This window comes from Chelonia mydas, chromosome 12 (assembly GCF_015237465.2).
Source record: "Chelonia mydas isolate rCheMyd1 chromosome 12, rCheMyd1.pri.v2, whole genome shotgun sequence".
Lineage (NCBI taxonomy): Eukaryota > Metazoa > Chordata > Testudines > Cheloniidae > Chelonia > Chelonia mydas.
Genome location: NC_051252.2, coordinates 28,069,620 through 28,088,177, shown reverse-complemented (window position 1 = coordinate 28,088,177; position 18,558 = coordinate 28,069,620). Strand labels below are relative to the sequence as shown.

At 38.3% G+C, this 18,558-nt stretch overlaps 1 protein-coding gene across 3 annotated transcripts in view; it reads right to left on the bottom strand.

The window, feature by feature from the left end:
- Positions 1-2,272: 2,272 nt before the first annotated feature.
- The window catches only part of CDH8 (cadherin 8), a 190,902-nt gene continuing 174,616 nt past the window's right edge, over positions 2,273-18,558 (bottom strand). For 2 of the 3 annotated variants that reach the window (XM_007059249.4, XM_043526362.1), the window contains 2 exons: positions 5,916-6,167; positions 2,273-4,568 (listed from right to left, as the gene is read on the bottom strand). In XM_007059249.4, the coding sequence (XP_007059311.1) occupies positions 4,075-4,568; positions 5,916-6,167 (746 nt within the window). In that variant the 3' untranslated portion in view covers positions 2,273-4,074. Of the gene's footprint in view, positions 4,569-5,915; positions 6,168-18,558 lie in introns of those variants that run through there. The other variant, XM_043526361.1, reaches the window with a different exon arrangement.

Sequence of the window (18,558 nt, the reverse complement as noted above, 5' to 3'; positions counted from 1 at the left end):
GTTATAGCCACTGGACTAGTCGTTATTCTATTGTGGGTTTCTCACAATCAATAGTTATGTGTTATCTACAAAATGGAAAAGCTTCAACAGGAGAGACTGAGAATAATCAACCCTAGAATACCTTAAAGCCCAGCGGTTAGGTTATTCACATGGGAGATTGGAGACCTCAGTTCAAGTCCACATCAGAGTGGGGATATTAACCTGAATCACTGAAGTCCTAGGGAGTGCTCTAACCACAGGGATATGGAGTGTAATGTCACCACTGTTATCATCACTTTTTTTTTTTTCCCCAGAGAGGGGTATTTGGCATAGATATGTAACTCTAGGAGAGAGTTCACAACCATGAATGCTGAAATTTAGGTATTTGCCTAACTACCTTTGAGATGTGGCTTAGGCCACACCTTCTCTTTGGCATTTCCTACTGGCTAGTTTAGGGGGTGCTCCATTCACCTTGCTGTGAATTCCTTTTTCCAGGGCCCAACTCTCCCCATGCACTGGAAAGCCTGGGCACAGAACTATGAATTCCATTGTGTGGCAGGGTGCCAAAAGTCATGCTCTACGATGCCTAAATCCCCCATGTGAATCTATACTATCTTGTCTCTTCTGTGCTTTCACCCATGGGATGATTTATTTTTGTATCCCAAATGAATGAGGTAGCATGGTGGGTCAGGGAGGAAAAGGCAGAATCTAAGTTAGCTGGGCTCTAGGCCATTTAGGGCTTGTAAGGGATTTGGGGAATTTACCTTAGGAATTTGTAAATGTTATTCATTCTAATGTAACCCATTTTACTTGTCATTTAAGTTGATCCAACAGCCAAATCAGTCTAATAAAAAGGGACAACAATTATTTTATGTGATTAAAAACAGTATTTAGATAAAAATGTCTAAATCCTGCTAGAAAATGAGGGTTGGTATGATTCTAATCCCAAGGATTATAAACCATCAACGTGGCACACAAATCATGCAGCACAATTCCTATCCAAAACAATTGCACACTGAACTAATTTCATCCACACACAATGAGCAAGCACTGAAAACTAGAGGTCAACATTTCACTTCCTAAAGTGTGAAAGGACCCACAATGCCGTAACTCATCCATTCAAAGTATCCTGAGTTTCCTTGTTTGCCGACTGAACCTTTTTGCCATTAATATTGTCAGATTTAAGAAGAAAACGTTGCACATTACCATTGGTAGATACAACAGTTCCATTGCTTTTTTGCCCCCTCCTTTTCATTGTTGATATTTATGTTTAGAGGCTATATGAAAGCACAGTTTAAAGCAATACCTACTAGTAGTGGTAACCTTATCTTTTCAACTGACAAAGATGAAATTTATGTCATGCTTTACCTCTCCTATAGTGCTAGTGATGGGATTTTTTTGAAATCTTATTACTAGGGTCACAGTCATGGTCTCAGACAGAGCTTTCAATCAAAAAGGCAATCAGAAGGTGATACATTTGTGAGTTTCCCTACAAAGGAGCCCTGCAAAGAGCCACAGTGAACAACAAAACACCTACTCAGGAGCTACTTGCCTTATATCTGTGTGTGGATATCAACAATAATCTCATCCATATTTTACATCACCTTCTTTTGCTCCAAGGAGTGTGGTCTAGATTAGAACTTGGTCTAACATCAGATGGAAATCAGACCTTAACACTTGTGCTACTGTAAGATGGCACATTACACTACACAGCACACTTTCACTTTGGCCAAATGATTAATAGAGCCTTCACAAGAACACATTTGACTGTTATTAAAATCTATGACAAAATGTGTTGAGTTTAATTTGAAACCCTGGTGAATGCAGCTTTTTTATCTTTAGATGACTCCTCTGTTTAGTGTACATTGCTGAGAGTGTTGTGTAAAGCTATTCAGATGGAACTTGTGAATACAGCCTAATTTAAATAAATTGGAGACTTCATTAATTTCATTAAAACCTTTACAATGCATTTAGAAGTGGTGTTAGCATATTAGTTATCTGCAAACTGCAGTCATTAAAGGCAGCTGCGGCATAGCTGAAGCAAATGTCAATGTTTCCATTTTGAAATGCATGCAGAGTTAGGGCTGATGCGTCAAGCTATTTTTGTTTGTAGAAGAAACATAACTGAGAATCCTAGAGACAATAATTTCTTTTTATTAGCAACATTCAAAAAAAAGTTTGGGAGGTTAATTTTCAGCATGGCACACAGAAAATTAGACATATGCATAAATCCTCTTGTGGTATGAGGTTGCTGCATGTTTAATTCTCCTTGCACTGTCCCCAAATTGCCCCCAAGATCTGTTTCCTTTGTTATTCTGACTTTATCCCCTATTTTAAACAGGGTATTGATGTGATTACCAATAGTGAACTATTTAATTGATTAATAAATGACTGAAGAAACTGTAGCAGTCAGAGGTTTATAAAGAACTTTTTAGCTATTCACAGCTGATGATTCCTCTCTATAGGGTACAGGTTAAACTGAAAAGAAACAGTGATCACAAGAAAGGTATTTATAAAAATATATTTCACAAAGTAGGAAACAGTACAGGAGTTTCTCTGAATACAATACATGAAGTAAATAAACAAATGATAATATAGCATCAAAACAAAGTAGAAAATTAAAATGATTTGCATGTAATACTCAGTTTTATTATACAATTGCTACTTCTAAATGGCAAGTTTGCATTACAAATTGAATATGCTTGCAGCTCCTAGTGCTGTTTTCTGTGTGTGTGCAAGAGCCCTGGTGCATCACCATGAATATTATATAAAAGAAATGCTAGTAACAGAAGCAGTAAAATTATGTACATACTGGTTCCTGCTCTAATACAGTGGAGAACTATAAGCATTGTTTTACTGTACTGTGTAATGTGTGGATTTCTAAAAGTCTACAGTTTAAATATTCACATGAACCAGTTTACTTCCAGCTGTTTGTGCTTGTATTAAAAATGCCAGTTACTATGAAGAAAATATAAAACTGTCAAAAGTTTCATCTGGGAAAGTTTTATTCCTGCCAGCATTCACTTAAAACTCAGCTACTGCAAATGGATAGGTTACTGCTTTAACCTGCAACAAATTGTTATTTTCTTTTCAAAATGTACATGTATTAAACATTGATTTTATATATAGAAAAAGCTCTAAAGGTTTATTAATGGATATAATTTAGTTTTCTTTATAATCTTACTCTATAGATTATTACCCTTAATAAATAAAATCAGTAATGGACATCAATAAAATATTTATTTCAAGGATTAAACAAATAAATTCAATCTTTAGCAATAAAATCATTAATTGTTTCATATATGTAAATTCATCTCCTTTCACAGTTTCTTTTTCTTTCCCCTTTCAGAAGAGGGAGTAGAGGATAAGAGTGTTCCTTCTTCTAGAAAACAATCGTCTTTTAAAGTAGGGTTTTGAACCCCCACTCTTGAACCTCAGCATATTGGTAGGGTTTATAATCCCATCACTGGAATGGATTAAGAACATGTGAATATTTTAAGGCTTGACACAATATTTAAAGATGACATTCAGTCTGTGGTTATGTGGCCAACAATTACTGTATGTACAATGTATGGTCACTGCACAGTAGAAGCCAGTAGGGATTTACAGTGCTGTTTCCATTCAGCATTGCAAAGAAGACCAGATATTGCTTTTAACATTTTTGTGGCGGGATCTTTGTTGGCAATGCGGAAACAAACCATTAGCTTTACATACTGACAGCCGATTCTGTTCAACAGCAGAATCATTGTAAGTCCATTATCTAGAAAAGCACCTTTTTCTTTTCATTCCTTTCATTTCACTGAAGATTATCAAAGATCCAAATCTCCATCTTCAGAGTGGTCAAGTGAATATCGAATATCCAAAGACTTCTAGACACTCCACATACTTTACTTCACACTCCACAAGACTTATACCTCCTAACATATACTTTTTTTTTTATTCAACATTACAATGAAGGTGATTTTATGATTTTTTAGATGACTGGCGCTAAACTTGCCTCTAAAACAAAAAGCCACATTAGTCGTAACTAATAGCAGTGGCCCTAGAATATTATATGATCCTTAAGTCAAGAGTGAAAAAGTTTGTAATCCACTGTCAAGTTTCTTTGTCACTTTCTCCGACTGAGTAAAGTTCTCCAAGTCTTTTAAAGCGGGGACCCCATTCACTGAGGTAGTCAAAATTCTGATCTGAGTCTGATGTAGAGGACTCCAAAGAACTAAGGGAACCAGCCACTGAGCCTCTTCCTTCATAGCCATAAATCTGGATAGAGTCATAAGGTGGAGCCGTGGGATCATTATCAGCTTCATGAAGCCTTACGTTAATAAATTCATCAACGTCAACACCATTAGGAACAGGTGCAAGCCCCTGCCTGGGCATAAATTGAAGATCAGGCTTAATATCCTTACGGGGTAAAAATCCATTAATTCCATCTGGATTTTGCAAAGTTGCAATGTCAAAAGCTTCTGTATCTTCTTCGCCACCTCCTTCATCATCATAACGGATTATATTTTCCCTCACGTCTTCCTCATCTTTGATAATCAGAGGCTCATTTTTATGTCTTCTCAATGTCACAAACAGCACCACAATAACTGTAAAAAAGCATCACAGGCTGATTAGTTAAGAAAACATCTAATCAAAACAGCTGTAAACTAGATTTTTTTGTAGAGGGCTGCAGACGGTATCCTTCTACAAGAGTAATAAAGCCATGATAAAAGCTGAAAGAGCTAGAAATGTAACACACTGGTGGAATGATGAAAATTTGATCAGGAGCTAGGGGGAAGGAGCTCTTCCTTCCTATTACTGTAACCCTATATTTATAAAATAGCTTATTTATGCCCTTTTTAAAAAAAAGTCAGAATTTTGAATGTCTCCATTTCTAAGCTTCACTTCAGACAGGTTTGGCCAGATTTTCAGATGACTGATTTCTGAGAATTCCCAATCCCAACTGAAATCAATAGGAACTGCTCAGCATCTCTGAAAATGAGACCCTAGTGCCTAGATGCACAAAGGTATTTAGGTACTTAAATCCCATTGATGTACCTTTATGAATCTGGGCCTACTTGTCTAAAGATGGGCAAGCAAAAATGGAAACAACCAAAATTAGGTGACACTTTTTGAAAATATGGCTCTGATCATAGTCACAGGAAGAAATCTTTTGTTGACCTGTTGCTCGAAGGCCATACAGTACTACAGGAAGGAGAGTGAAAATATAATTGGGGGGGAGGGGAGGGTTAGATCATGTTAATTTTAGAATTATCAGTAGGTGCACAAAGAGTTGGGCTTTTGTTACTATTTGTTGGTTTTGCAGCTTAATTCTGAAACCTGTTACTCAGAAGAGCAACAGGGCTCTTCCATCACAGTTCTCTTTTACTTGCTGATGTCATATTCTACTTTTTTATGTGTTTGATTCAAATATACTGTGCTGCTTATCTTGTAAAACTGCAATATCCCCTAAACCATTACAGTCTGGAATAAACTCATACAAGTCTTGGAAGAAATAGCATATAACAAATAATTCAGTTTCCAACATTCACAGTATAGTCTCAGTTCACCTTCTTATTCAACATTTCTAAAGCCTGATGTGACTTGGCAGATTTGATTTCATAATACAACTTTTATTTAAATTCAATTTCTATGTAAGGATCTTTGGAATAGGGACTGTGCTTTCTGTTTTTGTACAGCATCTAGCACAATAAAGCCAGTCCTGACTGGGTCTTAGGGCACTAATATAATTCATATATATTCTTTTTCTTCTTCTAGCCTTAGTCCCAGCTATATGCAGTTGAAGCAATTCCTCCAAAACTCCACAGCTACTCAAATCTCTCTATATTAATACTAATAATTAGATAATATTTTTCCAGATACCATCACCGTTACCATTTGGTTTCTTTGTTTATTTATAGTCATTTATAACCAGAAAAATGTTGAATACATACCTAGCAGCAAAATGATGCATGCTAATATGGCAATTAAGGCTCCCATACTGAGTCCAATAGGAAGTACATACGCTTCAACGTTACAGGACTGGACAACACCATCACTGCTGCAACCGCAGACCCGAATTGTAAGGGTGCTGGTGCTGCTCATGGGAGGATTTCCACTATCACTTATTATGATTGGTAAAAGATACACTTCTTGCTTCTGACGGCTGAATGCACTGTGCTTTGCCAAAATGCTGAGTGTATTATCTGGAAGAGTGAACATTTAAACAGTTGGATCATTTCAAAATAGCTGCTAAAACAATTTTCCCCCAGTTCATAAATCCCCCGCAAAAGCACATACATACTGTGTCACGCACATCACCCCTGTTCCCCAGCCCCAGCCCCGCTTACCAGATACATAAGGCACTGACATTCTCAGCTTGCCCATTCATAAAAACTAACTTCATTAAACCAGTACATGGAAAAGTATTATTTTTTAAAGTAATCCCACTTGCTATTAGTTCATTTAATAAAATACTTCAATCAGTCAACACAAATTGTGTTTATTAATTTTACATTGAAGCTACATAGTATTGATCCCGCAGTAAAAGAAGAATTTTTGTTGTTTAAAGTGGCTGAATTGTATAGAAGAAAACCAAAAGGAAGTGATAGTTTGGATTAAAAACGGTGGGCCTGATTTTCAAAGGTGATTAACATTTATTTGAATGGTAGTCATTGGCACCTTGAAAACTAGACCCTGTTTTCTTTTGAAAAAAATAAGAGAAACTGATTCCAGATCATCCTAGCCCTCAATCTTGCAAAGACTTATGAACATGCTTTAATTTTATGCATGGTAGTTGCCCCATTGATTTCAGTGGGATCGCTTGTGCGTAAAGCTACCCTTTACCATTGGCAGCATATCCAGCATTGTGCACTGGAACTGAGCGCAGTCACTAATGCTGGAAGAGTGACATGGGAAGAGAAGGGATTTGCCACAATTACAACTGGAAGAACTGCCTTCACTTTGGCAAGTTTTTTTTCCGGTGGTGTTTTCAACAGAATTTTGGTAGATTGTTGGTTAGGAGATTCTAGGAAGTCACCATCAAGAGATCAGTTTTGGCCATCAGCTGCCTGTTTGTTGGCTTTGTTTTTTAAAGAGATATATGTGGTAATGAAGTTGTGCTAATATCAAGGATCACTCAGCTAGATGGTATACATGGGCATTTGCTTTACCCATGTGGTTAGGGTGAATATTTGATTTACGAATCACACGTACTGCTCTCACACATATAGTTAACCTCTTATACTCTCACAGCTTTCAACCACAGTGGACACAATTAAAACAATCAAGATTTAACTCCTGCAGTAGTTAAATTTACTGTGCTATTTGTGATATTTTAAATATAGGCAATACTGTAAATACTGTGATGTGGCAAATGTTGATTTTGTTTAATGGTACCTAATATGTGTAGCTGTACATCAGATAACTGACTCAGATTCTCAAGTAATTACTGAATTTAGTTCCTTGCTTAACATAAGAGATTTTCTATTGCCTTTAGGTAACCATAGAATCCAAGCATTTACCAGCCCACCCCTTTCTGATATAAATGATTTTGTATGTGGCAGAATGTTCACATTTTAACCACTATAAGTAAGCACTTAAAATATACAAGGCACTTTGATTTATTTACATACTTAATGCTTCATCTTAGCTTTTAACTGCTTGATTCAGAGGAACAAATAATGAAACTCAATGTTTTGAGTCATGCCCTAACAAAGTGCATGGTGATTCATGTTAACATGCTTTGTATATTCCTTCACGAAAAATAATAATAATAAAATAATTACCCCAGACCCCCTACATACAAGTATTATGATATTTATATGTCTTTCTGAAAACCCTAATATCACGGATGGAAAATGGAAAGATAAAGCTATATATCACATTTGGGGCTGAAGGGTTAGATTGCACTCTTCTCAGTAACCTCTTTTCTCCTGTATTCCCACAGTAAATGTGCTTGAAATACTATGAAAAAAGCAGTCTCCTGATATTTTGTGTTATGAAATGGTTTTGACTTAATCGCTAAATGACATTTCATGGAAAGCAGGGAATTGAAGAGGGAGGATTGTGTGGCTGGAAGGGAGAGAAAATGGAAAGATAGGCAAAGTTCATACAACCGACAGATAGTACAAAGGCCCCTCTCCTGAGATGTGGCTGAAAAACACTCAGTGCAGCTCAAGAGGTGGTTGGTGGGTGTACGTGGGCACCAAGGTACCTCTGAGATACCTTTGTGCTCCCTTGATCCTGGTGCCATTCAGGTTTCTGGTCTACACTGGAACTCCCTTAAGGCTGTTCTATTTATACCAAATTTTCATGGCCTCAGGGGCCATTCCAACAGCAATAGATCACTGGGGCAGTGACCACTAGCATGAGCCCAACATAAAAGAAAGCATGCTCGGTGCCCCCAAAGAGCTTGAATCCTGTAAAATACAAAATAAACTGGAAGAAAGAGATGGAAGGTAGGGGAACGGGTGAGGGGAAGCTATTCAGGTGGTTGGTCACATTCTGATAAAGTTTTAAAAATATAGTGCTCTGTTCTTGGTGTGTGTGCCCGCCCGTGCATGCACACACATTCATTTAGGTGAGGGTAGATAGAGAATACAGACAACTCCATACTACCCATGATAATACCCTAGGAAATACTTACTAGTAGATGTGGTATTACTGATATAACAGGAGTAACTTCTATAATTGATTGAGCCTGTACCTGGGTATTAGAAACCGGAAAGGTTCTTGTAGCTGACCAATTAGTTCCATAAACAGAAGAAGAAAAGAGGGAGTTGGCTGGCGCTTAGAGCAGGAAAATGAAGATTAGGACTCCTTGGAACCTACTTCTCCACTCGCATACACCAGTTTCATGATGGTGTAGTCACAAGGACTGGGTGAGAAATGGTTTTCCCATCCCATGAGACTGTAAGAGTTCAGTAAATGTCCCCATCTCAAATTGGGACAAAAAGTCAAATTCTCAAAAAAAAAAAAAAAAAAAAAAAAATTGTGGTCCAGAACGCCTTTCTCCCCTACCCCCTCTCCCCCCCCCCCCCCCCAAAAAAAATCAGTTCAGGTCATTCAACACATTTTGTTTCAATAATTTCAAAACACTTTTTTTAGATTTTGACCTTGTTTTCCTCTTTTTTATTTTTTTCATATAAATTAAGTTACATTTCTAACTTTGAAGTCATTTTGAACTAAAACCAAAACCCCTTTTTGTTTAGAAATTGTCAAAATGGTATATTTAGACAATTTAAAAACTTTTACTCACTATTTTATTGAGTCAGGAAACCTGTCTAAAACAACCCTTTCCTGTGAACAGTTTCAGTTTCAATGAATCAATATTTTTGGCAAAAAAAGTGTAATCAAAAATTTCCCAACCAGCTCTAATAATCACGTGGGGTGTGTCTACACTGCATCTGGCAACAAGTTTCCCAGCCACGGTAGACAAGCTCCCACTAGCTTGAGTCAAGTGAGTACACTAAAAATAGCAGCATGGACGCTGAAACTTGGGCTCCCAAGCCCACCTGACCCGCTGGATCTGAACTCAGGTGGTAAGCCTCTGCCAGGGCTGCAAAATTCAGGCTGCTATTTTTAGCATGTGAGTTTGAGCCAAGCTAATGCAAGTCTATCTACCAAGGTGGGAGGCATGCTCCCAGCTGCAGTGTAGATACACCCATAGTGTAGCAGAGGAGAGAACCAGGGCTGCTTCTACCAGGTTCAATTTCAAACATCCCTCCTCCCAAAATTCAGGGGTGCTTAGTTTCACGGTTCTGATTTAAAGAGGACCTAAGTATTTAGATCTGAGTTTGAATTTTAGAAATATTTAGAATAGACATTCAGACAAAGACCACCATAAATCAAAATAGTGAAATTATAAAGGAACATTTTTGAAGTTGAAGCTGATTAGAGCTGAATACCTCTCTAGTACAGAAAGGATTCTCCTTCATTTTTCAACCGTGGGAATCAGATTTTCCTTACGTCTTCTCAAGTTAGCAACAGTCACATCACAACTGATGGCACCATGGAGCTAAATAGATAGTCTAGTCCTTTCTCATGTTCTTTTTGGAATTATAGGAAGCATGCCTGTTTATTAAAGCTAAATTTCAGGTGTGAGTTCTCAAGGATTTAGACAACCCAAACAGCATCAAACTCCTTAATTATACCCCTTATTCTGTGTGCCACTCTGATGTAATGGAGAAGATATATGTGTATGGAATCAATGATTAGTACATCTTCAGAATGAAGCACAAACTGCACTTCTTTACACTGGTTAAAAATGTCAGAGGTGACACTGAAATGCACATATAGCAACAAAATCTCCCTCCTATCTCATACACGCTCACCAGTGGAATTGCATGGTATCAAGCATCCAAATATAAAGAAAAAAAGCGACATTACTAAAATTATGCTGTAGTTTAGTTTATTTAAGGTTTTTTTTTTTTTAAATGAACCTAATTTCTTTTGTAGGAATAATCTTGGAATATCCTAGCAGGGCACGTTCAGCAAGTTGTGTTTTCCCCTTCCTAGTCCCAGGCACTATTTTGGTGAGATTTTTTTTTTAAACACATTTCTGTACTTTTTTTTTTTTTTTTTGCAATGACCATTTAAAGAGGTTTAAGCATGATTTAGATCCATAATCCTTTTCTTTTGAACTTCCAAAGGAGGGGTAAAACAAAACTAAATCCCAATCCTCCACTGAGAACCACACCCCTATGTTGAAGTCCATGGGACTGCACATAGTTCTCAAGGAGCAGGACCATATATGGTTGTTTTGTTCACATTGTTCCTATTCTCTCTTCTTTCTCCAGACATGATTTAAAAAAAAAAAAAAAAAAAAAAGCAGCTGAAGTCTTGGGCTCATGCTGGTGGAGCACAAAGCCCTCTTGGGAAGGCTCCTTGCATTCCATTCCTGGCCTCCTCCTCCTCTCCCCATTACAGAAAGGAAGGTCAGACACCGGCTTTGACATGAAACAAAATTATATTTTTGTTTGCAGCTCCCCCTTCTTTCTGACACAGTCACCCTATTCCTGTTCAGCTCGGTGTCACATGTTGAGGGTGTAGAACAGGCAGATTCAGATGAGTCATGAACAAAAAGGACGGGCTGTGCAAAGAGATATTCTCTTTACTGGGCCCTGCTTGCACAATGAGCTTCATAAATAGCTACTTCTCCCATGCTGCCCTTCCCCTATTAACCTTTCACACACAAGGGTGCATCTAAATCATTCAGCCACAAGGTGGCTCCACTGAAACCTCCATGAGAAAGAACACTGACTCATAAGAATAATGCAAAAATGGCAGCTGCCATTGCATGAAGAGGGGATTCATGTATATTTAAAGATGTTTACAAACAATGGGATGACAACAGATCTTTCAGTTACAGCACAAGGAAGAGGGGATGGAACAATGTCTACTGGGAGGGCCAGAGAGGGGGAAGAGAGGAAGAACTGGAGAGCAATGTAAGAGGGAGGAATTGGATGCCACCGGGCTAAAGTGGAAAGGCAAAGTGTGTGTGTGTGTGTGTGGGGGGGAGAATTGGGGAAAACACATGGGAAAAGGACTGGAGAAAATGGGATGGAGGAGAACTGGGATGGGGACAATGAAGGACCCATTTTTTCCACCCTTGCTCATGCTGGGTGGTATGTTACCTTGCAAATAGTCCTATTGATTTCAAGAGGACTACTTCTCACCGAGTAAGGTACTACTCAGTATGAGTAATCTGGCCCAGAAGAAGGGGAAAAGAGAGGACTAAACTTGCTCTTTGGGCAGTGACTGTCATTTACTACATATTTATACAGCTAGCACCTAGCACCATGTGAGCTAAACCTGGCTGGCCTGTAGGTACCAACGTGATATAAGATGAGACAGTAGACAAAAAGAGGGGAGAGAGAAAGAGAGAGCTTTGTCAGCTAGAAGAAGACTACTGTTGAGCTAAATGATAATTAACCTTAAATATGGTGATGTAGATATCGAGGAGACACACGGGTGGGGATCAATCAGATGTGCCCACAGTGGTAACCTGAACCTGTCCTCAGGAAAAAAGTAGAGGGTGACATTGAGAAAATTGTTTTGACAATGGATAGAAGCTGCTCACTGCTGCTGTGGGAATCATGTTAGCAACAGCCTCTAATTTGCCACCTCAAAGTAAAAGAAGAAGAAAATGTCACCTAGTGCTGCTGGAAATATGGCCTGTACATGAAAAGAAACAGCCCCCAGCTTGCCTTTTATTTAGTTCCTAAAACTTGAAACTTGCAAATAAATCACACCAGCTGATTAGTAATAAATTCAATTTATCTGATTTGCTTTCCCCTCCCTGTGGACCCTTTCTTTATAGTACTTGTAGCTGCAAAAGCAGCAGGCAGCTCCTCCAGGAACAGACACCAATGCTGCTGCATGAATTAACTTGGCAGCAGATGCTCAGCAGGGTAGAGGACGATCACTCTCCACTCATCTCTCTAATTAACCTGCTGCTCCTTCATTATAGCGTTGTCCGTGTTATTTATTTATTCACACTACTTTTATCATAACAAAGAAAATTACATAAAGTGGGGGACAAAAAAAAAAAAACCAAAAACCCTCCATGTATTAATAAAGCTCTGACTGAAGCTGACAGAAGCAGAGATATTCAAAACTGAGGTTCATGGATGCACAGAGGATTCAGACACACTGTTCAGAGAGTCCATGAACATCCATAGTAGTCACAGTGACAAACACCCTTGCTGCTGAATTCTGCTATGAACTATAGGACATTGATGGAGTTCATTGGAATACCCAAGTTTCTTTAAATATCAGTTGTTCACTGGGGAGGGAACAGGAGATGCATTTTATCCTGAGGCCTGGAGAATGGTGTGATATGAGTCTGGAGTGAAGAATTAGGCCTCTGGTAGCTCAGTCAGCATAGTGGTCAAGAAATTTGTCTTGATTCAAGCGAAATTCTGCTGTTATTTACTCCAATAATTATGTTTTTTGTAACTCAGAGCAGAATTTGGCTTTGGCCATTTATTTTAACCAAACACAAAATTGGTAATTTAAGTCTGAGAATGAGTTTCAGTTTCTTGGCATGTCTCAATACAATGTACTTCAGTGGAGGCACAAAAATGGGAGTCCTGGAACAATGAAATATTAAGCATATGCTGATTGTGTTGTTTAGTGAAAGCATCATTTTGATAAATAGTTTGGCAATGTCAAATAAACCTGACATGCTATGGAATCACATTGTTTTGATTTCATTCGTGCAGGCTGACACCTTATGTTTTTCTTGGAGTTTTTACGATGTTTCCCCCCTTTCACTCTCCTTGTGCTCAAAACTGGCTGAATCATTCTTGCTCAGACTTCCACACACACACACAAAAATATCCACAATTTTGGAGAAATACCAATCTTAGAATATCTCAGCCAAAATGATGAAAGTTTCAAAAATTACAAGGGACTAAAACACAGGAGGATAGATTGGATAGTGTGCAATTTTATTTATTCCAGTTGCTGTTGCTCCTACTATCATGAAATAAGGATCAACCCCAATCCACAATATGTGCATAGCTTGAACATGATCTTTCTAATGATTCAAAAGCAGTTCACTGAAAATATTTAAAAATTAGCGTTGTGGCTGTCTCTGTACTTACAAGTTTTGTTTACAAGTGGATTTGCCAAATTCCCATAAAATAGACTGCTATGGAAATATTTCCAGCACAACTGAAACCAAGAAGTGACAATGGAGCCAGTACTTGTGAGATGGCTAGTGTGATTTCCAGACCCAAATGGCATGTAAAAGCACCACTTAGAACTTGTTCCTGCACAGGGCTGAGTGCTTCCTGCAGGCTTCCATGAACCCTCAGCTCTCACTGAGCTGTTCTGAGATCGCTGGATGAAATGTTACAAGGGCAAGTGAAAAGTGTTATCACAATGCCCAAAAGTTTCAAAGTAAAAAGCCATGTTCATGTCAAAGTGTGCTGATTTTATTAAGCAAAATGCTAACCTAAAACATATATACATAAAAGTGTGGGTATACTGCTCATGCAGTAGACATGAGTGGCTTTATGACACTGGCACCAACCTTGATTAACCTGCATGTGAAAATAAAAAGCTGGTCCTCAAAATGGAAAGACGCATACAGAAAATGTGATTTACAATTTTTAAGCGTTTGAAAAAAGTAACACCAGCAGTCAGTTTACATTCAAGTGTAACTTTGTGCATGCACCTCATCTTGCTTCTTTAATTCCTTGACACACTCTATTTACAGATCAGTAGATTTTCCTGCTGGGTAAGCTTCCACCTTCCTAGCTTTTTTTCTGTCTCTCTCTTTCTCTCTCTTTTACAGTGCTCTCAGAAAGATCAAATCATTAATGGTATTAAAGACTTTGTGGTAGAAATTATTATCTATGCTGGATATATTACTTACATGAAGAAAGAGTTTTTAATTGGAAATTTTACAGCTGGAAGCTCAGCACTCTGTAGAGCTGTGTATTTCTTCACATTTATTGGAGCTAATATGTATTGTACAGGGTTTGAATAAACACTATTATCATAGGTGGCTTTTTATAATCACTTCGGAGAGCTAAAAAGCAGTTTCTCCATAATACAAAGAGCCCTGTCGGATAATATGGACAGCAGTAACGATATCCTTATTAAGATGTTCCGTGCATTTTAGAAGTGAAAATACGAGGACATTTCATTCATTTCTTATCTCGTTCCATAAGTGATAGGAGTTCTCCTGGAGAGTTTTAAAGCATTTAATAATAAAGTCATCAGTAAGTAAGTTGGAATGGGAACAGTCACAAAACAAGCACAGAATCAAAGAAATGAAAGTCATACATTTGGTAGCCAAATATAAGTCTATAGAGGGGGAAAATATCAGACAAATGCTTGGAGAACATTTCAGCTCTTTATATGACTATTAATCCACTTTAATCCACATGACTATTAATCCATTATGCCTCCTTACTACTATTAACTATGATAAGTCAATGTCTTCAGATCACCTTGCAATACCTTATTCATGTATTAACTTGCTGATTGACAATTATGGTCAAATTTTCAAAAGGTAGAGACCCCAGCCCACCCCCAATACATGCACATTGAAAGAACTCTAACTTAGATTGTTAGCTCTTTGAGGCAGAGACCATCTTTTTTCTCTGTTTGTACAGCACCTAGCACAATGAGGTCCCGGCTCCTTGATTTGGGCTCCTAGGCACTATAGTAATACAATAATAATAACAAATGAACACTTGGTGCCTCATTGTTCTACACACTGTACATACACAGTAAGAGACCGTCTCTGCATTGGAGATCTGACAGGGTTAAGTTGGGGTTTTAAGGGAGTCTAATATACAAGATAGATACAGAGCTGGAGGAAAGAAGGATTATTATCCCTATTTTACCGTATGGAAAATGAGGCAAAGAGAGATTAAATGACTTTTCTAAGCTCACACAGTAAGGCTGCTATAGACCCAGGGATTGAACCCAGAGCTACTCAGTCCCACTCTATTGCCTTAATCACAAGACTACCTTCAGACGGGTAGCCGTGTTAGTCTGTATCAGTAAAAACAACGAGGAGTCCTTGTGGCACCTTAGAGACTAACAAATGTATTTGGGCATAAGCTTTTGTGGGATATAACCCACCTCATCAGATGCATGGAGTGGAAAATACAGAAAGCAGGTATAAATATACACACGTGAAAAGATGGCCCCCCACTTCGTAAGGCAACTCCCATCTTTTCATGTGCTGTATATTTATACCTGCTTCCTGTATTTTCCACTCCATGCATCTGATGAAGAGGGTTATATCCCACGAAAGCTTATGCCCAAATACATTTGTTAGTCTCTAAGGTGCCACAAGGACTCCTCATTGTTAAGACTACCTTACTTTCTCGTATTCCTCTATGTTAACACAATCACAGTGACAATAAAAAAATCAATGAACCCCAAAACTGTAAAGTTTTTATTTGTAGAGGCAGGACCAAAATTAAGTACACACCAAACAAGTCACTCTCACAGTCCTGTACATTTGGGAACCCTCTGTGAGCTCAGCTGTTCAGGTACGGATTTCCCTTTTCTGGTTCTAGCAGACCCAGAGAAAAAGAAAATTCACAGATCAATCTCTCTTCTAGCATCAGGAATTTAGGAGCTAACTCAAAGCCCAGCCCCTTCACCACCCACAATGTAACAGGACACAGAAATCCTAGGTAAGGCTATGTTTATGTCATGGAGGTCATGGAAGACATGACTTCCAGAGATCTCCCTGTCATTTTCTGCTTCAGCGCCTGCGTCTATGGGACTGGAGCTGGCAGCCAGTGGGGCCCAGGCAGGGTTCCAGAAGGGCAACAGCCTCCTCAGGTTACCCCTACAGGGGTCCAGTGACGGGAGACAGCCTCCTCAGGGTCCCACTACAAGTTTCCAGTAGCAGGAGACAGCCTCTTCAGGGTCTACCTGCAGGGTTCCAGTGACAGGTGACAGCCTCCTCAGGGGGCCCTCCTCAGGGTTCCAGCCACCAGGGACAGCCTTGTGGGCATGGGGGTGTGTGTGGGGGAGGAACCCTGCAGCTCCCACCCACCAGGGTGGAAGGGGAAACCATGGAGCCGCAGTAGCAAAAGTCACAGGTAGATCACGACTTCTGTTAATTTTTGTTTATTGCCCATGACCTGTCCATGACTTTTACTAAAAATAACCATGACAAAATCTTAGCCTTAATCATAAGGCTAGCCCTGCGTTGCAAAACTGGTCTAGGAATCCCAGACAATGCTAGCATACAAGGCACAGACACTAGTTCATTGCTCCTGAAAGGATTTTATTTACACTGCTGAAAGATACATCTGTGGTTCTTTTACTTAACGATGTTCTTTAGTGTCGCACATTTAAACCGTTGTAAAAGGGGAACACAGAACAGGACTACTTTTGATGATGCAAGTTACCGTTGCAAACCATATGAGCAAGTGAACATGTGATTAATTTCACTGTGGGAGAGGAGAGACAGCATTTTTTTTCTAGAGCAAATTGAATGCTTTGGAATACCTAGTTGTATGCCATGTAGTTGTAGCTGTGTCAGTCCCTGGATATTAGTGAGACAAAGTGGGGGAAGTAATACATTATATTGGACCAACTTCTGTGGGAGACCTGAGTTCAGTTCCTGCTCTGCCCTAGCTTGTCTCTCTCATCAACAGAAGTTGGTCCAATAAAAGATATTACCCCACCCATTCTAAAATACCTGGTGCACACATATATATAACACCATACAGTAGGTAGGTTCACATGCAAGGTCTGCTTTGAAAAAGGATATTTTAGTAAAAACAAAACGAAGTCATGCTGATCACAAGCACAATATTGCTTGAATAAAGCCCTTTGCATAATCTATACAATAAAGATAAAAATGTCCCATTGAACCAGAAGGCTTACTAAAATAATCTGAAACTAAGTTATGTAGTTTTTATGGTACTTTTTGGGTGATCTATGATAACTAAGCTTACAGGCACAGAAACATTCATGGATATTTCAAAATGACCTGCTTTTCATGAGAGCCAACATTTATGATGTATCTTCTGAAAAAAACAAAATTGATAGCTGCTATCAAATTTGATAGTAGATACCAGATACGAAGAAAAAAAATTGCACTGTACAATTTTAGCTGGCTGATCAAATTATGTCATTTACATCCTATTATGTCACATGTCATGCTGACACATGGCTGCGGAGTATAATTTAAGTCACATAATAGATGGTGGACATACACAATGTAACTTCCTAATTGTGAGCTCTATTAGTCTGGGGAAATAGCCTTCCAAGAGAAGTATGGGAGACCTAAATGTCTTGAATCATTTAAAATACTGAATAAAATACCAGAGAACCTAGCAGAGAGAACAATATTGCACAGATGGGGAGATCCACTGGATAATTTCATAAATCTTGTACACCCCTAAATTTATGGTTCTCTGCCAACAGCTTAAATAATACTTGTTTATAACATAAATTAACCACTGGATCAACTGGCGGATAATCAGCCTAATGTCTTTACAGAGTATCTATTCCTACGCTGAGATTAAAGTGCACCATGAAGAATTTCAAAATAATGAACAAACTATTTTCTGGTTTATTGTTATCATTCTTATAAGTTAAAATTCTTCAGAAATGAAAAATAATAATGTTTATTCTGCTCTAGTGCAGCACTGACATAAAAAGGGATTAAGTAATAAAAAATAGAGGCAAACAATGCCAAGGTGAAGGAATGGACATTTTTTCCTCCCTTTTGAAAAATGTGAACTTTAAATAATTGTCTGAATAATTTCTAGTTCTATGCCTTTGGAAAAGTCAGAATTTTAGATAATTGTCCCTTAAGTATTCTAAAACTTTCCTGTGACCTTTAGTCCAGCAGAGCTGTAATCAAACATACTTGTATGGTCATTTCTAGTCTAGTGGCAACTATTATATTATACACTTGGGTCTGCTAACCCTTTAAAAGCTGGATAGAAACTGCTTTGTCCATGAGGTGATCATACAGAAACTTTGTACTGACAGTATGAGACTGTATTTGTTTTATCTTTAACAGGAAGGTGAAGAAACAAGTCAATAATTCAGATGCAGAATCTCTACTTTTTTTTTTTTTTAAACTTACATGCAACT